This window comes from Pongo abelii, chromosome 1 (genome assembly GCF_028885655.2).
Source record: "Pongo abelii isolate AG06213 chromosome 1, NHGRI_mPonAbe1-v2.0_pri, whole genome shotgun sequence".
NCBI lineage: Eukaryota > Metazoa > Chordata > Mammalia > Primates > Hominidae > Pongo > Pongo abelii.
The window spans coordinates 232747138-232768757 of record NC_071985.2 but is presented as its reverse complement, the minus strand read 5'-3'; the positions used below and the strand labels follow the sequence as shown (position 1 = coordinate 232768757).

At 58.7% G+C, this 21620-nt stretch overlaps 1 protein-coding gene across 7 annotated transcripts; it reads right to left on the bottom strand.

Moving 5' to 3' along the window:
• Window positions 1-967: 967 nt before the first annotated feature.
• Window positions 968-10513, bottom strand: MXRA8 (matrix remodeling associated 8). 7 transcript variants are annotated; one of them, XM_063715927.1, is made up of 11 exons: window positions 9619-10506; window positions 8797-8921; window positions 5001-5024; window positions 3733-4035; window positions 3534-3635; window positions 2972-3442; window positions 2645-2800; window positions 2484-2523; window positions 2321-2397; window positions 2139-2237; window positions 968-1921 (listed from the first exon to the last, which is right to left on the bottom strand). In XM_063715927.1, exons 4-11 carry the CDS (start codon window positions 3932-3934, stop codon window positions 1896-1898), a joined length of 1173 nt encoding a protein of 390 aa, XP_063571997.1. In that variant the 5' UTR covers window positions 3935-4035; window positions 5001-5024; window positions 8797-8921; window positions 9619-10506; the 3' UTR covers window positions 968-1895. The 7 variants fall into 7 exon arrangements, with proteins under 7 accessions (XP_063571997.1, XP_063571989.1, XP_063571994.1 ...); XM_063715919.1 differs by lacking the exon at window positions 8797-8921 and having other exon boundaries at window positions 9619-10513; XM_063715924.1 differs by lacking the exon at window positions 8797-8921 and having other exon boundaries at window positions 2139-2219; window positions 9619-10500.
• Between the last annotated feature and the right edge of the window lie 11107 nt (window positions 10514-21620).

Sequence of the window (21620 nt, the reverse complement as noted above, 5' to 3'; positions counted from 1 at the left end):
GCAGCCCTTGTTTTCCGCAGAGGTCGGAAGCCAGGCAGGAAGACCTAAGAGGGGCTATCTGTTGAGGCCCCAGGGAGGGAGGAAGCCCGTCCCTGCCCTGAGGGCCTGACCCCAGGCTAGGTCTCAAGAGAGGCTGGAAGCCAGAGGCCTGAGGCCAGTCCCGCTGCTGACGCGTATGTGGTCCAGCTGGGGCCCTGCTAGGTGTGGCCACTGGTGAGGCCAGAGGTCACCGGGCTGGGAGGGGGGTGCATCTTCAAGCCACACCTCCCCAGACCAGCCTCCCTCCCTCCCTCCCCACCCATGCTGGTGTGGGGTCCTTGTGGGCAACCGTCACCCTTTCTCACTCCCACTGTCCTGGGAGGACAGGAGGATGGGGTTGGTGGTGACGCTGGCTTCAAGAAGCAGCACTTAGTCGCTGGTCTGTGCTGCCAGGACCCCAGGCCACAGGCCTTCCTGCTCCCGCCACTCCTCCCGCCGCCTGAACGTGTCCTGAGATCCTGCACCCGACCAACTGATGCCTGAGCGGGAAAGGATTCTAGGGCCAGATCCATGCTGGCCTGGCCAAGACTCTCTTGGAACCACCGTGCTGTCCCGGGCTGTCTCTGCTGGAGCCTCCTTGCTCCCGCCCCCTTTGCAAGTGTCTGACCCGCATCCCACTACTCCTACTCCTCGTCCCTCTTCCTCTCCGAGAGCTGTGTTCCCACAGTCTCCCCTCTGGCCTCACAGCCACCACCACGTCCCCTCCCCCCACGTCCAGGTCGGCCTTCAAGGGAATCTGAACTTCTCCACGACCAGAAGCCTCACAACTAGCTCAAAGGTCCCTTTCCCAGGACACTGACTCCCAGAGGACCCAGACCCAGACCTTTCAGCCAAGGAATGGGATGATGTCAGGGGCTCCAGGTGGAGATGAGGAAGGCATGTGAGGACTCCCAGGCCCAGAGTTTCAGAAGCATACCTGGGCAAAGTCTAAAAATCAGATGGGAACTTTATTGTGATGGTGGGAGGTTCACCAGCAGATGCAAATGTGGGGTGCTGAGAGTGGCAACACAGGCCACCCCAAACCACCTTCACTCCCTCCCCTGTCCTCAGCCAGTACAGAAACCAAATGTAGCCCCAGCCCTAGACTCCAGCCCAGGCAGAGTGCAAGGGAGGGGTGTCAGGGTCGGAAGTCACAGGGAGCCCAGTGACTGTCAAGGTGGCTGAGAGCAAGGCTAGGGTAGGGATGGAGCAGAGAAAGGGCAGGGGGTGCAGCCCCAGGTGGCCCAAAACAGCACAGAGGAGCAAGGGCTGGCATTCACCAAGTCACCAGGTCCCTGGGGAGAACAGATGGTGCCTGGAGTCCTGCATGGTGGTACAGGCGGAGGAGCCCTCGGGAGCTCTCGGCGGCGGGCAGCACCCTAGGAGGAGTGGGACTCCTGCCCTGAGGCTGACCCCACCCTCAAGGCTGCCAAGTTCTGACGGGAGTGTCCTCCTCCGGGAATGTCTCCCAGCCCCCAACAAGCAGAGCCCAGGAGGACTGGGACTCCTGCCCTGAGGCTGACCCCAGTTTTGGGGCTGCCAGGTTCTGATGGGAGTGTCCTCCAGGAATGTCTTCAAGCCCCCAGCGGGCAGAGCCCAGAAGGATCTGAGGGCATGATGGGCATCAGTGGGATTTTGGTTGTGCCGGGGTGGGCAGGGCCACCCATGAGCAAAGGCCGAAGGGGTGGGGGCTATACTGCCACCAAGCCCCTGGGAGAGGGGTGTGCGAGCGGCCTCTGCATACGCCCAGGCCAAATTCCAGGAAAGCGGGACCGGCCGCTGGAAGTGGGGGTGAGCCTGGGAGCATCAGGAGACGCCCCGAGGGGCACAGACAGGAGAGGTGCAGCTGCTGGCCCAGCCAGGAGCCCAGGGCCTCCCTATTTGCAGTTCTCCTTCCGGAACCCTGGAAACCAAGGGCGCCAACGGGTCGGCGTCTGTTCTCCACCCTCATCACAGTGGGAGATGCAGGGCAGACCCCCAGCAGGACTCCCCAGGGATTTCTGAGCCTGAGGTGGCAGGGGCCCCGGGCCTGGCTGGTGCCTGCCCTTGGCTGTCCCAGGTGAGGTGGAATGGCAACAGGCAGGGCTCTGAGATGGGCTGAGGTCACCCCCGCCGCTCACCTTTGTCTAGGTCGATGTACTTGGCAGGCAGGGCGCTGTGGGCCAGCTCCGCCCTCTCCTTCAGGATGTTGTTTTTGTAATCTGTGAGAGGAGAGCAGGCTGAGGTCCCCCCTCCCAGGATGCACTTCCCAGCCCGGGCCTGGTAGCCATGCCTGTGCCCCCGTGTCCCAGCACTGCCTCACCTAGCTGGATGTCCTCACTCCTGTAAAGCATCTGGTCCCCTGCAGCCACAGCAAACTCCGCCAACTTCACATCCTTTCTGGATGGCGAGGGTGGGAGGAGGTTACAGCTGGGTAGGGGGAAGGGGGCCCTGGTCCCCAGGACGGCCGGGAGCGGGGCACTCACCCCTTTGACTTTCCAGATTTCTGGTCCGAGTATTCGTAGCCTGGGAAGGAGACTCACATTGGGGGCAGTGCCGCCCCTTCCGCAGGTCCCCCAGCCCAGAGGACCGCCCTCCCGCCCACCTCAGTCTCCGGGGACCGCTGGCTTTGCCGGGGCAGCCTCACCTCCGCGGCGCCTGCGGGCGGCCAGGAGGACAGTGACCAGCAGCAGGATGAAGAGCAGCAGCGTGGCCAGCACGTAGCCCAGCTGCTGGAAGAAGTGGGCTCGGCTCTCGGGGACGATGACGTTGATGACGTTGTGGCCGCGTGCCAGCGTGGGGTCTGCGGGGGACGCGGGGTCGGGGCGGCGTCAGGTACCAGCAAGACCTGCGACCCGACCCGGGCCACGGCCCCCGCTGGGATCCGCGGGCCTCGGGCAACGGACAGCGAGCGAGAGCAACCCCCGGTGGGGTGGGCTCCCGCCTTCCCGGGTCCCAGGGAGGCCTCCTTCACCTGGGCCTGGGGCGCCGCTGTGGCTAGAGCCGTTGCCCGGAGAGCCCCGGGGGGGCGGCTCCGCGTGGGGTTCGGCGACCGTCAGGTGGAAGACGCGGCGTTCGTGCAGGCCGCAGTAGTGGTGGTGCAGGTGGCAGGAGTAGGTGCCCTCGTCGGCGGCCTCCAGCGGCTCGATACGCAGCGAGAAATCACCGCGCTCAAAGGCGTCCGCGCCCACGGCCACGCGGTCGCGCAGAAAAAGGGGCCCGTAGGCGCGGCGCTCGCCCGACGCGTACAGGTCGAGCAGGCGGTCTGCGCGGTCGTGCGGGACCCCGGGCGGCTGCCGGTCCCAGTGCACCACCTGTTGAGCCTCCTCCACGTGCCGGTCGGTCCACACGTGCCCGCGGTTCACGCAGGTCAGGAGCGCAGGTGCGCCGCGCGCCACCGCCAGCACCTCCTTCTCGCCGTCCCAGTAGGCGGGGGTGGCCGGGGCTGCGGAGGGGGCGCGGTCAGCGGCGCGCGGGCCGGGGCGGCGGTCGAGGGTCGAGGGGCGGGAGCTGGGGGACTGGGGGGAAGCACTCACGGCCGTCGGTGACCTCCAGGCGGACGGCCAGGCTCTCGTAGAGGTGGCAGTAGTGGTGGTGCAGGTTGCAGGTGTACAGCCCCGCGTCCGTCTCCTCCACCGCTGCGCACCCAGGAGGAAGCCGCGCGTGAGCCTTGCGGTGCCCCTGACCCCGCGGCCCCGGTCCCCTGCCCCGACCCCGCGGCCCCGGTCCCCGCACCGCGGATGAGCAGCGAGAAGTTGCCGTCGTCGAAGGCCGAGGCCGAGAGCTCCAGGCGGCCGCGGTCCCGCGCCTCGTACACGCGCTGCTCGCCCGCCGAGTACAAGTCCAGCAGGCGCCGCGCGGGGCCACCCCCGGGGCCGCGCAGGTCCCAGTGGAGCACGCGCTGGCGGTCGTGCAGCCGGTCCTGGGTCCACACCATGCGCGGGCTCTGGCAGCGGAGCACCGCCCGGGCGCCCGCCGCCCAGCTCACCGCGGACTCGGACACCACGGAGCTGCCAGCAGCGGCGGGTACCGAGGACCCTGGTGGGGGAGGGGAGTCAGTGGGGGAGGGGTGGGCCCCCGAGTGCCCTCGTTGGGGAAGTCAGTGGGGGGAGGGGCGGGGCGCAGGTGGGGGAGGGGCGCCTGTAAGGGAGGGGCGGGCCCCCGAGGCCCCTGGTGGGGGAGGGGAAGCCCGTGGGGTAGGGCAGGCCCCTGAGGGCCCAGGTGGGGGAAGGGGAGTCATTGGGGGAGGGGCGGGTCCCCGAGGTCTCTGGTGGGGGAGGGGAGTCAGTAGGGGAGGGGCAGGGCCCTGGTGGGGGAGGGGAAGTCCGTGGGGTAGGGCAGGCCCCTGAGGGCCTGGGTAGGGGAGGGGGAGTATCTGGGGGAGGGGTGGACCCTGATGGTCCTGATGGGGGAGGGTGAATTAGTGGGGGAGGGGCGGGCTCTGAGGACCCTGGTGGGTGAGGAGAAGTAACTGGGGGAGGGGCGTGCCCCAAGGTCTCTGGTGGGGTTGGGGGTGTCTTTGGGGGGGTGTGGGCCCCTGAGGCCCCTCGTGATGGGGGAGATTCCATGGGGGAGGGGGAGTCCATGGGGGAGGGCAAGTCAGTCGGGGAGTCTCGGGGCCCGAGGACCCTAGTGGGGGATGGGGAGTCCGTGGGGGAGTGGTGGGCCCTGAGGGCCCTGGTGGGGAAGGGGAGTCAGTGGGGGAGGGGCGGGGCCCTGGTGGCGGAGGGGGCATCTGTGGGGGAGGGGTGGGCCCCCGAGGCCCCTGGTGGGTGTGGGGGAGTCTGTGGGGGAGGGCCAGGCCCCCGAGGGCCCTGGTGGGGGAAGAGGAGTCATTGGGGGAGGAGGAGTTATGGGCGAGGGAAGATGCCCAAGGGTCCTGATGAGCAAGGGGGAGTCAGTGGGGGAGGGGCAGGGCCCGAGGACCCCCGGGGGGTGGGCCTGGCAAGATAGGAGGGGCTGAGGGGGAGTGGGGGCGGGCAGCTGGGGCTGGGGTCACTAACCTGAGTGCAGAAGGACAGCAGAGCCTGGAAGGAGAGGAGTGAGCTGGAGAGGCCACCCACAGCCCCACCCAGCCCCAGGACCCCCCACTTGTCCCCCAGAGTCCCTCCTGTAGTCCTGGACAAAATGGGTGCTGTGAGACCCACTTCGGTGCAGGGAGGACGCCTCTCACACAGACCTACATAGCCCTCCCTGCCACCGTGCTGGGCTTTGGACTGCACCTGCCCTTGGGGAGTGGGGAAGCCAGAGCGTGGGTGTGGACCAGGGCCTGGCTCCAAGCCAGCCGGTTCTGGGGTGTGTGCTTGTCACCGGGGCCACTCCACCTGGCTGCACCCAAGTCACCCAGAGCACCAACGAGGCTGGATGTGTGGGATCCCCCACGCTCCCTCCAGGGCTGTGCCCCAGCCCCCGAGGGTCCTTGGACCCTCAGACGCTGGGGACCCCACACCACATCTAAGGCTCAGCGCAGCCCCTGAGGTGCTTCCACAGGGCAGAGGCCTGAAGGCTGAATGTGGGTCGTGACCCCGGCCGCCACGCCACAGGCCCGCATTCCTGCTTGAGGGACTCCCATTGTCGTAGGCCGCCTCAGCATCCACTCTGAATCTAGGCTGGACTTTCTCTGACCGGAAGCGGGGCTGCCACCCGGGACAGTTTCCAGTTCACATCCCCCTTCCTCGAGCTGACCCACCCAGACACCTGCCCTACGCACTGTCCCCTGGTGACTCCCCCTGTGTCCCCACGGACCCCACGCCCCACATGGACTGTGCAGCCGCACCGTGGAGTCCCCCCGCAGTCAGCGTAGCCCCACAGTGTTCATGCCGCTTGCCTTAAACCCACCAGTTAAAACTCCCCCAACCAGGCGTGGTGGCTCACGCCTGTAATCCCAGCACTTTGGGAGGCCAAAGCAGGTGGATCCCCTGAGGTCAGGAGTTCAAGACCAGCCTGGCCAATATGGAAAAACCCCATCTCTACTAAAAATACAAAAAATTAGCCGGACATGGTGGTAGTGGGCGCCTATAGTCACAGCTACTTGGGAGGCCGAGGCAAGAAAATCACTTGAACCCGGGAGGTGGAGGTTGCAATGAGCCAAGATCATGCCACTGCACTGCAGCCTCCTTGGCGAGAGAGAAACTGTGTCCAAAAAAATTCCCTGAGGGAAACCTGTATGCAGAACGCCCTGATCCCAATAAAGGGTTGGCCTGGGGGTCCCTGTCTCTCTCCACTTTCCGTGGCCTCCCTGCAGTCTGTGCACCCCAGGGCCCGTGGGTGATAAAAGCTGTTTCTATCCTGTGTCTCTTGATCACTGGGGGCTGCTCTCCCTCCCATAGATCCTACGTGAAAACTGCCCCAGAGATGTGGCCGAGAGCCTGGGAGCTTTCCAGAGGAATGTGCCGGGTCAGCGGCCAGCCCAGGCCTGGGAGCAGGGGCTGGAACAGACCCCACAGTTCTCAGGTCCCCCTCAATCACTGACCCACTCCCTAAATGGAGCCCCAGCAAGAGGGGGTGCAGGAGGGGCCCTGAGGGAGACACCGCCGTGCCTGGGCCCCCAGCCCTTCTTGGCCCTCTGGGCTCCAACTCCCTAGGAGGGGAGGCTGGCCAAAGTCTAACTGAAGACGTCACACCCTCCGGCAAGCGGCTCTCCCGAGCGCCCCCAGACCCGTCCTCTTCCCTGGTGGGACCTTCCCACTCCTCTTGGCCCAAGCTCAAACGGGCGGTTTTGTCCGTAACGGACTCGCGCAGCCCCACATGCCGCCCCCCACCTGCCTCCCAGGGCCCCACACTCACTCTGCAGAAGCACAAGTTTCCAAAGCAGAATTCGGGATGGCAGCGCCATGGCCCCCGCCCAGCCCCAGGCTTTGTCCCACTCGGCTCTTAAGTCTCTCTCCAGAAAAACAGCCCTACCCCCTCCCCCTCCTTAGCACCCGCAGTGACATCACGGAGCCCTGGGCCTGTCTACGGTCTGGGGACCGCCCCCTCTGGCTCCTCCCGGGCCCCTTGGCCTCCCCCATCCTTGCTGGCCTGTTGGGGAGGGGCAGTGTGGGAGCAGAGGCCCAGCCCCTCACCAGTCAGGCCTGGGGAGGGGGTAGTGACCCCACCCTTGGAGGGACAAGAAGGTCTGAGGGCGTGGGCCCCTGACACCATGTGAGGGTGTCTCACATCTGGGAGCCTTCCGGGCCTGTGGTGCAGGGTTGGGACTGTTGGGTGAGTGGCCCCTCGGCCCCACTTCTGGCCTCCCCCGACCGTGAGCCACCTCAGAGCAGGGTCCTCCCCTCAGTCTGCTCCAGGCCCCAGAAAGGCCTTCCAGCACTGAGACCGCCCCCAACCACGGTGCACCCTGGTACCCTCCTTCAGACCAGGTGGCCCTTCCAGCTCCAAGCCTTGGCCCTGCATGACCTTGGTACCCGTCTCCTCTGGGGGCCACGGTGGGCTCCCTTGGGCCAGGATGATGGACGCTGCCAGTCACTAGTCCCCTTTACAACCTGGAGAGCCAGCCCGGGACGGGGGGCCCTGAGCACTGGGAGGCCTGGGGGTGCTGGGGTGAGCAGACCTCTCCCCTGCTGGCCCCGTCCCCTGGGGCTGCCCACCTTTAAGGGCGCAGCCTGGTGTCCCTGAAACCAGGTGCTGGATTACAGGGCTCCTGGAGAAAGGGGAGAGGGGGACCCCCGCCACGGAAGGCACAAATTTGAAACTGTGGGAAAACTTACAAAGTCACATAAACAAATGCGAAATAACAGAGCCTGCACTGTGTACCAAACCCAACTCCTTCTAATTAAGCAAACCTCAAGGAAAAAGCATCTGAACAACCACAACCACAAGAAACCCTCAATGCATAGTTCCGCCCGCCCACTTGGAGTGAGCTCTCCTTACAGGCCCCGGGGGCCCCGGGTGGGTGGGGGGCTCACCCCTGAACCCTGCTCTGGTCCCCAAGTCCTCAGACAGTGGGAAGCCCAGTGCAGATCAGAGTCTTGGTCTCAGGGTGAGGGGAGGGGGACCTGCTGCTGCTCCAGTGAGAGGAACGGGCAGGACACGGACAGGCGTGAGGACAGAAGACACCACCCCACCCCGGCCCGGTCAGACCCATTTCCTCAGCAGGGTCCCGGCCCAGGCGGCGGGCCTTTCCAAACCGGCTTCAGGGCTGAACACGTCCCGCCACCCCCACTCCCTCCCTGGGCCTTTCATTCTGGAAAAACAAGCCCCACCTGGCTGGCCTCGAGGCCTCTGCTGGCCTCTCCTCCTGTTTTTCCAGCTGGTTTGTATTAGTGCTGGCAGCTGCCTGCCCGCCCATGTCTGTCTCCATCACACACTCTGGAGCCTTGGCCTCTGCAGTCTCTGGCTCCTTCTCTGGCTCCTTCTGTCACTCTCCCTGTTCCCTCTCTCCCCATGGAGGGAGGACGGACAGCAGTTTGGTGGGGGGACAGGGTTGGCCCTCGCGTCTGGGAGGGCCCGGCTCCAGGTGCAGGGCTGAGAGGGGCGCCTGGTCCACACTACAGCCTCAGGCCAGGGCTCACCACACTCTGCAGGGCCGTCCCTCTCCGGGCAGTGGCCTCCAGCCACACTTTCGGGGGCCCAGCCAGCTGAGATGCAGGCCAGAGGCTGTCATCTGAGAGGGCCCTGACCTCTGAGAGGGCCACCTGGGGACAGCTGACCCCCCTGGGGCCCTGGGCAAGGAGCAAAAGGCTGAGGAGGCCACCAGGCCCCTTCCCTGACCCTCCCTGTCCAGCCCTCAGCAGGAAACAGCCACAGAGGAGAGCAGGCCTCGTAGTGACCAGGTCACCTGCTCCTCCCAGGGCCACTGACCTGTGCCTCTTCTGCCCCTTCCTGGGCTGGGACTGTGGAGCCTCTGCTTACTGGGGGGCGGGGGGGGTCTGCAGAGCTGTGGGTGTGTGACTTAATTCCCAGCCTGGCCTGGCAGTTTTCTCCCTCTGGGAAGAGGACAAACCAGGACAAAGCCACTGGCATCACCGTGTTCTGGCTAAGCCCCCAGCCAAACCAGCACCCTGGATCCTCCTCCTAACCCCACTCCGGGGGCTGGGGTGGAGCGAGAGGGGTCAGCTGGCCCCACGGCCCGCACTGAGGATCTGATCTTGGCTGCCATTCCTGGTGACTCGGACATTCCAGGCAGCCCGGCTCATTGGGAAGAAAAACCACAGGCACTCAGAGCCACAAGCAGCACAGCCAAGCCCATATTCACTCCCATGAGCTTGCACACACAGACACATGCACACACACATGGAGACACACACACATGCATGCACATAAAGACACACGGAGACACAGAGATACACGGAAACAAACACAGACACATGCACACACATGAAGACACACATGGAGACGGACACACACATGCGTGCACATGACACACGGAGACACACAGAGATACACGGAAACACACATGCACACACACGAAGACACACATGGAGACAGACACACACATGCGTGCACATGAAGACACACGGAGAGATACATGGAAACACAGACACATGCACACACACGAAGACACACATGGAGACACACACACATGCATGCACGTGAAGACACACACAGATACACGGAAACACAAACACAGACACAGTTCCACACACAGACAACACATGGAAAGACACACACAGAGACACGGACCTGTGGCCGCGCAGCGGATCATCGATGGCTGAAGAGTCCCACTTCCTGTGGTTCAGAAGTGTTTGCTGAGCACCTCCTGGGTGCCAGGCTTGCTGGGCACTGGGGACTCAGCACTAAGCCGGGTGCTGGCCGTGTCCCTCTTGGACCCCAGCCTCCTGGACTATGCTGGATATGGTGGAGGGAATGAGACAGGGTGGGGGGCGCCCAGGCTGGAGGGGCAAGAATGGACGGACCCAAAGAAGCAACCTCTGTGAAGCAAATGCCAGGCGAGGCCTGAGGACGCGGCTTCCAGGCGCAGCCAGCGGCAGCGCTGCCAGGAGTGGTCTTGGGACGCCAGGGACCCTGTGTGTGTGGTAGGGGGGCCGCTGCTGACACCAACACAGACAGGGTTAGGCTCCAGGACAAACCGTATTCGCCGTCGCCGCATCCGCCGCGCACGTTGGAAGCATTAGCATAGTTTTCCCTGCGTGGGGCTGGGTCTCCTACCCAGGCTGAGTTTCTCCCATCTAAGAGGAAACACCGCCAGCCTTCTTTCTCCTACGGCCTTTGGATTCTGAAAACTCGCTGTGGGGAGGGACGTGAGGCTCCGGCCCAGGAACCCCTGCGGGCTAAGACGGTGTTGGCCAATCACATCCAGTCACTCTCCTGGGAAAGTCACTTTTATGGAGACAGCCCACCAAGGGGGTCTCAAAATATATTGAAGTTTTGGTTAGTTATGTATGCTGACTAAATTTACAAATAAACTTGTTTATCAAAAACAAAAGAAAATGTGTTAATCCCTTATAGCCGCTTGTGGCGACTGTTCCCGGCCATGTCCCTGGCTGACTGTTTTCCGGCTGATCCTGAGCAGCGTCCCTGGCAGCCATGGCCTGTATGCGTGTTGGTCCCTCCTCCTGCAGCCCCGAGGAGGCAGGGCTGTCTGTGGATCCCAGATCCCTTGTCGGAAGGCCCGGAAGAGGAAAGCTGCCCTCCACCACCACTGTCTCCTCCTCCTGGACAACAGAGTCAGAACACTGCTGAGATGGGGTGCAGCATAATTGTTGCACTGAGATATTGTGATTCAAAAATACAGGCAAGAAGGTTTGAAAATACAGAAACATTTCACGAACCATCTGCCTCCTCTCGAGTAGTATCTGGCTTGTTCTAAACATGCAAATGCAGTGAGACCAGCTGCCTGGTACACACACATCGCCCCGGAATCACGACCTTAGGCCCCTGGGCCACCTTCTGTAATTTTTTTTTTAAGCCACAGAGTCTCAGCCAGGCAAGGTGGTTCATGCCTGTAATCCCAGCACTTTGGGAGGCTGAGGTGGGCAGATCACCTGAGGTCAGGAGTTCAAGACCATCCTGGCCAACATGGTGAAACCCTGTCTCTACTAAAAATACAAAAAATTAGCCAGGCGTGGTGGCAGGTGCCTGTAGTCCCAGCTACTTGGGAGGCTGAGGCAAGAGAATTACTTGAACCCGGGAGATGGAGGTTGCAGTGAGCCGAGATCGTGCCATTACACTCCAGCCTGGGAAACAGAGTGAGACTCCATCTCAAAAAAAAAAAAAAAAAAAAAAAGGGCCGGGCGTGGTGGCTCACATCTGTAATCCCAGCACCTTGGGAGTCTGAGGCGGGTGGATCACAAGGTCAAGAGATGGAGACCATCCTGGCCAACATGGTGAAACCCCGTCTCTACTAAAAATACAAAAAATTAGCCAGGCGTGGTGGCAGGTGCCTGTAGTTCCAGCTACTTGGGAGGCTGAGGCAGGAGAATCACTTGAACCTGGGGGGCGGAGGTTGCAGTGAGCCGAGACTGCATCACTGCACTCCAGCCTGGTGACACGGCGAGACTCCGTCTCAAAACAAAAAGGAGTGAAACCCCATCTCTACTAAAAATACAAAAATTATCCAGATGTGGTGACGGGCACCTGTAGTCCCAGCTACTCCAAGGGCTGAGGCAGAAAAACTGCTTGAACCTGGGAGGCGAAGGTTGCAGTGAGCCAAGATTGCGCCATTGCACTCCAGCCTGGGCAACAGAGCGAGACTCGGTCTCAAAAACAAAACAAAACAGAAGGACAGGGTCTCACTGTGTCGCCCAGGCTGAAGGGCAGTGGTGCAAACATCTTGGCTCACTGCAGCCTCAAATTCCTGGCCTCAAGCGATCCTCGGCCTCTCAAAGCAATGGGATTACAGGCGAGATTCATTGGTTTTTTCTTTTTTCTTTTTTTTTGAGACAGTTTTGTTCTTTTGCTCAGGATGGAGAGCAGTGGTGCAATCTCAGACCACCGCAACCTCTGCCTTCCAGTTTCAAGCTATTCTCCTGCCTCAGCCTCCCGAGTAGCTGGGATTACAGGTGCCTGCCACCACGCCTGGCTTATTTTTTTTTGAGATGGAGTCTCGCTCTGTCGCCCAGGCTGGAGTGCAGTGGCACAATCTCTACTCACTGCAAGCTCCGCCTCCTGGGTTCATGCCATTCTCCTGCCTCAGCCTCCCGAGTAGCTGGGACTACAGGCGCCTGCCACAGCGTCTGGCTAATTTTTTGTATTTTTTTTAGTAGAGACGGGGTTTCACCGTGTTAGCCAGGACGGTCTCGATCTCCTGACCTCATGATCCGCCCGCCTCAGCCTCCCAAAGTGCTGGGATTACAGGCATGAGCCACTGTACCTGGCTTTTTTTTCTTTTTTTGAGATGAAGTCTCGTTCTGTCGCCCAGGCTGGAGTGCAGTGGTGCAATCTTGACTCACTGCAACCTCCGCCTCCCGGGTTCAAGCAGTTCTCCTGCCTCAGCCTCCAGAGTAGCTGGGATTACAGGTGTGCACCACCACATCCGGCTAATTTTTGTATTTTTAGTAGAGAGACAGGGTTTCACCATGTTGGTCAGGCTGATCTCAAACTCCTGACCTTGTGATCCACCCGCCTCGGCCTCCTAAAGTGCTGGGATTACAGGCGTGAGCCACCGTGCCCGGCGAATTTTTGTATTTTTAGTACAGACGGGGTTTCACCGTGTTGGCCAGGCTAGTCTCGAACTGCTGACCTCGTGATCCACCCACCTCGGCCTCCCAAAGTTCTGGGATTAGGTGAGCCACCGTGCCTCATCAATTTTAAAATCGGGAACAAAGAACCCTGAGTGCTGCCAGTTACCTGCGGTGACTCCACCTACAGGACTCTGCATCCACCTCCCTTCCCGGCTGGGCGCGTCTTAGGGCAGCTGTCACACCAGCCTCAGGCGAAGGCCAGGCCACAGCTGCCACGTGGAATGCACATCCTGGATCCTCCGTGGTGGCGTCTCCCTCCTCACCAAGGGAGGTCGGCCGTTACATGTGACATTTCTAGCTTGGTTATAATTACAAATTTGAGGTATGCAATTATGATAGAAAAATCGGCCGGGCGCGGTGGCTCACTCCTATAATCCCAGCACTTTGGGAGGTGGAGGCAGGAGGCTTAAGCCCAGGATTATGGAGACCAGCCGGGACAATATAGCAAGACCCAGTCAAAAAAAAAAAAAAACAGAGCCAGGCTCACCCCTGTAATCCCAGCATTTTGGGAGGCCAAGGCAGGCAATCACCTGAGGTCAGGAGTTCAAGACTAGTCTGGCCAACATGGTGAAACCCCATCTTTACTAAAAATACAAAAATTAGCCGGGGATGGTGGCACATGCCTGTAATCCCACTTATTCTGGAGACTGAGGCAGGATAATCACTTGAACCTAGGAGGCAGAGGTTGCAGTGAGCCAAGATCACACCACTGCACTCCAGCCTAGGTGACAGAGTGAGACGCTGTATCAAAAAAAAAAAAAAAGGCCGGGTGTGGTGGCTCACCCCTTTAATCCCAGCACTTTGGGACACTGAGTAGGGGCGGATAACCTGAGGTCGAGAGTTCGAGACCAGCCTGGCCAACGTGGAGAAATCCCATCTAAAAATACAAAAATTAGCTGGGTATGGTCGTGCGCACCTGTAATCCCAGCTACTCGGGAGGCTGAGGCAGGAGAATCGCTTGAACCTGGGAGGCGGAGGTTGAGGTGGGCCAAGATTGCAGCATTGCACTCCAGCCTGGGCAACAAGAGTGAAACTCCATCTCAAAAACAAAATAAAAAATAAAAATAAGGCTGGGCATGGTGGCTCGTGCCTGTAATCCTACCACTTTGGGAGGCTGAGGTGGCAGATCACCTGAGGTCGGGAGTTCAAGACCAGCCTGACCAACATAGAGAAACCCCAGCACTACTAAAAATACAAAATCAGCCGGGCATGGTGGTGTGCGCCTGAAATCCCAGCTACTCTGGAGGCTGAGGCAGAAGAATCGCTTGAACCCAGGGGGCAGAGGTTGCAATGAGCTGAGATCGTGCCATTGTACTACAGCCTGGGCAACAAGAGCAAAACTCCGTTTCAAAGATACATAAATAAATAAATAAATAAATAAGCTGGGCATGACGATACATGCCTGTAGTTCCAGCTACTCTAGAGGCTGAGGCAGGAGAATCGCCTGAACCCGGGAGGCAGAGGTTGCAGTGAGCCAAGATTGCACCATTGTGCTCCAGCCTGGGCGACAAAGCAAGACTTCGTCTCTAAAAAATAAAAAATAATAAAAATTAGGCCAGGTGTAGTGGTGCACACCCGTGATCCCAGCTAGAAAAGGCTGAGGTGACAGGATGGCCTCATCCTGGGAGGGGAGGACGAGTATGGGCGTGAGAACGAGTGTGAAAGGACGACTGTAAATTGTGGAGTGTGAATTAGTGAATTGGTGAGTGTGAAGTAGTGTGGATGGGTGTGAATTGGTGAGACTGTGTATGTGGATAGGTGTGAACTGGTGAGACTGTGAATGAGTGTGGATGGGTGTGAACTGGTGATTGTGCATTTGTGAATTGGTGTGCGTAAATTGGTGTGTGTAGTGTGGATGAGTGTGTGGCTGAATAAATGGGTGTGAATTAGTGAGTGTGAAGTAGTGTGGATGAGTGTGGATGGATGTGAATTGGTGAGAGCGTGAATAAATGAGTGGATGAGTGTGAACTGGTGTGAATGGCCGAGTGTGAATGTGTGAATGGGTGAGTTTGGGTGGGTGAATGTAAATGAGTGTGAATGGATTGGTGTGCATGAATGAGGGTGAATGTGGATTGTGTGTAAATGGGTGTGTGAATGGGTGAATGGGTGTGAATGAGTGGATTGGTGTGAATGGGTGAATGGATTGGTGACTTGTGAATAAATGTGATTGAATGTGAATTAGTGTGAATGGGCGAGTGTGAATGTGAATGAGTGTATGGATTAGTGTGGATGGGTGTGAAAGGGTGAGTGCGAGTGAATTGGTTAGTGAGGATTGGCGAGTGTGAATGTGTGGATTGGTGTGAATGTGGGTGAGTGAGGATGGGTGTGAAGGAATATGAATGAGTGTGAGAACCAGTGTGAAATGAGTGTAAATGAGTGGGAATTAGTGAATTGGTGAGTGTGACGTGTGGATGAGTGTTAATTGGTGAAAGTGAGTGTGAATGTGTAGATAGGTGTGAATTGGTGAGTGTAAATTGGTGTGTGTAGTGTCAATAAGCGTGTGGATGAGTGTAAACAGGTGAGTGTGAATTAGTGAATTGGTGTGAAGTAGTGTGGATGAGTGTGAATTGGTGACTGTTAATGAGCATGGATGAGTGTGAATTGGTGTGTGAATGAGTGTGGATTGGTGAGCGTCAATTGGTGAGTTGGTGTGAATTGAATTGGTGTGTGTAGTGTCAATGTGTGTGGATGATTGTGGATGAGTGTGAATTGGTGACTGCCTGTGTTAGTGTGCATGAGTGTGAATTGGTGAGTGTGCATGTGTGGATTGGTGAGTGAATTGGTGAGTTGAATTGGTGTGTGTAGTGTGAATGTGTGGATGAGTGTGAATTGGTGAGGAAATGAGTGTCGATAGGTGTGAATTGTTGAGCGTGTGTGATGAGTGTGGATTGGCACGTATGAATTGGTGAATGTGAACTGGTGAGTGTGAATTAGTGCGAATTCAGTTTAGTGGATCAGCAGCAACTTTTTTATTTTTTGAGACGGAGTCTTGCTCTGTCGCCCAGGCTGGAGTGCAGTGGCATGATCTCGGCTCACTGTAACCTCCGCCTCTGGGGTTCACACTATTGTCCTGCCTCAGCCTCCCGAGTAGCTGGGACTACAGGCGCCCGCGACCATGCCTGGCTAATTTTTTGTATTTTTGGTAGAGATGGGGTTTCACTGTGTTAGCCAGGATGGTCTCGATCTCCTGACCTCATGATCCCCCACCTCGGTGCCCCAAAGTGCTGGGATTACAGGCGTGAGTCACCGCGCCCAGCCTTTTTCATTTTTATTTTTGAGACAGTCTCACTCCGTTGCCCAGGCTGGAGTGCAGTGGTGCGATCTTGGCTCACTGCAGGTCAACCTCCCAGGCTCAAGTGATCCTCCCACCTCAGCCTTCTGAGTAGCTGAGACCACAGGTGAGCACAACCACACCTGGCTAATTTTTTTTTTCTTTTTTTTGTAGAGATAGGGCCTTGCTCCATTGCCTAGCCTGGCTTTGACCTACCAGGCTCAAGTAATGCACCTGTTTCGGCCTCCTAAAGTGCGGGATTACAGGCAGGAAGGCGCAGCAAGACTAGAATAGGCAATATCTCAGTTTATTGTACTTATGAGATACTATTCTGTACAACTTTCAATTGTGGGTGTGTTCACCAGATAGCGATGTAAAAATATATTTCTTATTTTGTATCTTGATCAAAAAAGTCTGAAAGTAGGCTGGGTGCGGTGTCTCACACCTGTAATCCCAGCACTTTGGGAGGCCAAGGCAGGAGGATCATTTGAGGCCAGGAGTTTGAGACCAGGCTGGGCAACTTAGTGAGACTCCATCTCTGCTGGAAAAAAACATTAGCTGGGCATGGTGGTGTATGCCTGTAGCCCCAGCTACTTGGGAGGCTGACTTGAGCCCAGGGATTACAGGCTGCAGTGAGCTATAATGGCACCACTGCACCGCAGCCTGGGCGACAGAGGGAGACCCTGCCTCTTAAAAAATAAAAATAGGTCTGGCTGGGCGCAGTAGCTCACGCCTGTAATCCCAGCGCTTTGGGAGGTCGAGGCGGGCAGATCACCTGAGGTCAGGCATTTGAGACCCGCCTGCCCAACATGGTGAAACCCTGTCTCTAAAAAAAACACAAAAATTAGCCGGGCATGCTGGTGCATGCCTGCAGTCCCAGCTAGCAGGGAGGCTGAGGAAGGAGAATTGCTTGAACCTGGGAGGTGGAGGTTGCATTGAGCTGAAATCACGCCACCGCACTCCAGCCTCAGGGACACAGTGAGATAGTCTCAAAAAATAAAAAAGGTCTGAAAGCCACCAACTTTAAAACATGGTACTACCACAAGAATCATCTAAAAGGACTAAAATTGTCTCTGGGAAAGGTGGTGTGGGGATGGGGGAAGAGACACTGTTTTCCTTTATTTTTGAGATGGAGTCTCGCTCTATCCCTCCGGCTGGAGTGCAGTGGCTCGATCTCGGCTCACTGCAAGCACCGCCTCCCGGGTTCACTCCATTCTCCTGCCTCAGCCTCCCAAGTAGCTGGGACTACAGGCACTCATCACACCTGGCTAGTTTTTGTATTTTTAGTAGAGATGGGGTTTCACCATGTTGTCCAGGATGGTCTCGATCTCCTGACTTCAGGTGATCCACCCACCTCGGCCTCCCAAAGTGCTGGGATTACAGGCGTGAGCCACCACACCCGGCCGACTGTTTTTCTTAAAGGAAATCTTTTTTCTTTTTGGAGACAGGGTCTCGCTTTGTCACCCAGGCTGTAGGGCAGTAGCACAATTGCAGCTCACTGCAGCCTCGAACTCCTGGGTTCATGCATCCCGCCACCTCAGCCTCTGGAGTAGCTGGGACTACAGGTGCACACCACCACACCCAGCTAATTTTTTATTTTGTAAAGGCAGGGTTTCACTGTTGCCCAGGCTGCTCTTGGAGTCCTGGCTTCATGCGATGCTTCCACCTCCCAAAGTGCTCGGATGACAGGAGTGAGCCACTGCGCCTGCTGGTGACTTCTTAAAATGATTAAACTAGCCACACACAAGCATAACTTTTTTTTTTTTTTTGAGATGAAGTCTGGCTCTGTTGCCCAAGCTGGAGTGCCAGTGGCATGATCTCAGCTCACTGCAAGCTCCACCTCCCAGGTTCACGCCATTCTCCTGCCTCAGCCTCCCAAGTACCTGGGACTACAGGTGCCCGCCACCACGCCCGGCTAATTTTTTGTATTTTTAGTAGAGATGGGGTTTCACCATGTTAGCCACGATGGTCTTGATCTCCTGACCTAGTCATCTGCCCGTCTCCACCTCCCAAAGTTCTGGGATTACAGGCGAGAGCCACCACACCTGGCCCACAAGCATAACTTTTATAAAAATAATTTACTTTTACGATTAAGCTTACGAATCACACAGACTCAGGGCTGGCTCATGGCTTCCTGGCAAGTTAAACTCTGTACTTAGGGTCCCCGTGTATGAAACGGCTAAATTCTAATCAGTGGTGCAATGAAATAACTCCTCTAAGGAACTTATCAGGCTGGGCGCGCGGTGGCTCACGCCTGTAATCCCAGCACTGTGGGAGGCCGAGGCGGGCAGATCACAAGGTCAGGAGTTCGAGACCAGCCTAACCAACATGGTGAAACTCCATCTCTACTAAAAATACAAAAATTAGCTGGGCACAGTGGCACACACCTGTAGTCCAAGCTGCTCAGGAGGCTGAGGCAGGAGAATCGCTTGAGCCTGGGAGGTGGAGATTGCAGTGAGCCAAGATTGCACCACTGCACTTCAGCCTGGCGACAAAGCAAGACTCCATTGCAAAAAAAAAAAAAAAAAGCAGTAAACTAAGAATGAGAAAAACATGGCATTCAGAAACACGACCCAGACTCCTCCAGCCTGAAAGATAGGAATGTTCCTTCCCCCCTCCCAGTGCCCTTCCCTGGAGACTCAGGGGGTCCAGCCCAGGGAAGCCAGCTTTCCTCCCAGACTCCACTCCACGCCGAGGGTCTCTGTTGCCACTGCCAGCCTGCATGCTCCTCAGACAGGGCGTGTAGTGAGTGCTCAGCTCGGCTCCCTGGAGGTTCTGGGCCTTGCTTGGCACACACGTGTGCTGCCTCCCTGTCCCCCAACACACGCACATCTGAAGCAGGCAGGGCCCTGGGTGGGCACCGGGCGTGGGAGCTGAGGGCCTTGCCCATGGTCCATGAAAGCTCTGAAGCCATAGCTCTGCGGCTGGTCAGGCCCCAGGCCCCAGGCTCAGCCCCAGCGGAAGGCACAGAAGACACCAGCTTGCCAGGGACGCAGCAGCCAGGGGAAGAGGCGTGGGGCTGAGTTCACCAACATGCCCCACTACGGAGGCCACTGCTGAATGCCACCCCTGGGCTTGAGGCTGGGGCACCATCCCCACTGCCCAGGACCATCCCCAGCAGAGCCAAGTCCTGGCTGGAACCCGAGCTCTGAACACCGCCAGGACATGCTGTGGTGAGGGGCAGGTCGCTGGCAGCTCCACAGGCCCCCAGCCCACCCCACCCCACCTCTACCCCCTCACCCAGGTGATGCCCAGGGCCAGAACAGGGGAGGCAACAGGGAGAAGGGGGTGCATGTCTCACAGGCAGGGGCAGGGCGGAGGCCCCGCAGAGAAGAGGGGAGGGACGGCCTCTTGTGGCCTGGGAGCAACCGCAGAGATAAAAATAAAACCCCAAAATTGCTTCCCAAGGTTGTGGTTGGGCAACAAAGGCTTCCAAGCCAAGGCAGGGTGAGCTGTGCAGGCTGGGCAGGAGGGGCCTGGGGTATGAGAGCTGGAATGGACAGCTCAGGCACCACCTCGCAGGGATGGTGACGTCTGGAGCAGGGTTACCCACCGCTGCTGATGTGGACTGATGGATTCGTCGTGGGGATGCCTCATGGTGCAGGGTGTGTGGCAGCATCCCTGGCCTCCACCCAACCATGCCAGTAGCACCTCCCACTGACAACCACAGATGTCTCCAGATGTGGCTCAAAGCCATGGCTGACCTGCCTCCCAGGAGCACCCCAAGCCGGTCCCCACGCAGGGGTGGAGGAGGCCGGGGCCGAGGGGGGTCCCAGGGCTGTGCCTGAGCTGGGTAGGGCTGCTCCCCACCACTGGCTGCCCAGCTGAGCTCTGCAGGCTAGGACTCCAGACAGGTCTACTCAGCTTCCCGTGTCTCCTCCCTTACACAGGGAAGGGGGAGGTGAGCCCGGGGCAGCTCCCAAGCCCGGGATGGAAGGAAACGCGGGGGGCAGCAGCTCTGCAGAGGGTGCCAGTGGTGGCCAAGGGCACCGGGAGGCTGGGGCAGGGCCAGGCTTGGCACTGAGCAAACTCCACTTCACCTGGAAGAGTTTCAGCCCTGGGAGCCCTGCCGCACTCACAGCTGGGAAAACAGACCCAGGAATGATGCCTGTGACCCCAGCCGGGGCCCCACGAGACGCTTCCTGCCACCTGTCCTGGTCCCCAGCCCTGGACCCATGAGCCTGGCTGCTGCCCCCCTGTGGTGGTCTGGGGAAGCGCACCTCCACCCGCTATGGCCTCCGGACCCCTCCGTGCGCTCAGGGACCCACAGCCAAGGCCTACTGACCTCGCTGGCTGGAACGTCCAGGGCCCAACTCCCAGGACAATGTGTGACCCACAAGTTCGTCCTGTTCTAGAGAAACTGCTGGGAATAGCACTCAAGCTCTCCCCAAGGTCTGATGGGCAAGGAACTCAAGCTTGAGTCTCAGACACATTTCTGTGACAAAAAACAAGAGGCCCCCACGTCTCTGGTGACAGGCAGCCCAGCCTTCAGCTTTCACACGCGGTGGGGGAAAGGCTGCAGCTCCACGGCCTCCACTCAACCACCTGGGGTGGACGCAAAGGCCCCTCTCCTGTCGCTGAGATGTTGGCAGCAGCACCTTCCCGGTGCCCCCCCGTGCCCTGCTACCCAAGTCCAAGGGCCCCTGCACATCCCCGCTCTTAGGAATAACATGTTCCAGCCGGGCGCAGAGGCTCATGCCTGTAATCCCAGCACTTTGGGAGGCCAAGGCGGGCAGATCACTTGAGGTCAGGAGATCGAGACCATCCTGGCCAACATGGTGAAACCCTGTCTCTAACAAAAATACAAAAATTAGCCGGGCTTGGTGGCGGGCACCTGTAATCCCAGCTATTCAGGAGGCTGAGGCAGGAGAATCACTTGAACCTGGGAGGGAGAGGCTGCAGTGAGCTGAGATCACACCACTGCACTCCAGCCTAGGTGGAATGAGACTCTGCCTCAAAAAAAAAAAAAAAAAAAAAAAAAAAAAAAAGAAGAAATAATGTGTTCCTCCTCTTCACCCAGAGGAACCTGGAGACACCGGGGGCCTCTGACTCAACCTAAGCCTCAGGGATTCTCCGGCCCTGTAAATGAGACCCTTTCCTCACTACTCCCCAGCCCCGAACCCCTTCTGGGCCAACTCTTCCTACTTAGTCCCTACATCCACTCAGGGCCCCAGAAGATGGCAGACATACCTGGGAAGGCCAACACCCTGGCCCTGTAGCTGGAAGGCTTGGAGGGCCACTGGAGGATCACATCCACGGAGACTGGCGGGCATCATCCACTACCGCCAGTGGTACCAGAACCTTTCCTGCCTTCCCAGTGAGGCCCACTCTGACCCTCCACTCATGAAATACACCTGAGTCACCGCATGCATTCTGGATGCTCCCTAAACCCCAGTCCTGTTCTCCTGTACTGCCATCCGGGTCGGCCTCCCCCAGGGAATGTGGCGCTCAGGGAGGGGCTATGGGTTCTGTTCACAGTGATCCCACAGCACCTAGCCTGAACTGCACACAGCACACATTTGCTCACAGCGAGGCTGGGGCTCCCGCAGGCCCAGCACCCTCTGGACGGCAGTTGAGGGCCAGCTAGAGAGAGGGACGGCCAATCTGCCACCCTGTTGCCCGGGTCTTCTACAACACCTGGGACTGGCACCAGCCTCAATCCTGAGAGACCTCACACCCGGCAAATGGAGCTCCAGGCCGGCAGGAAAGGC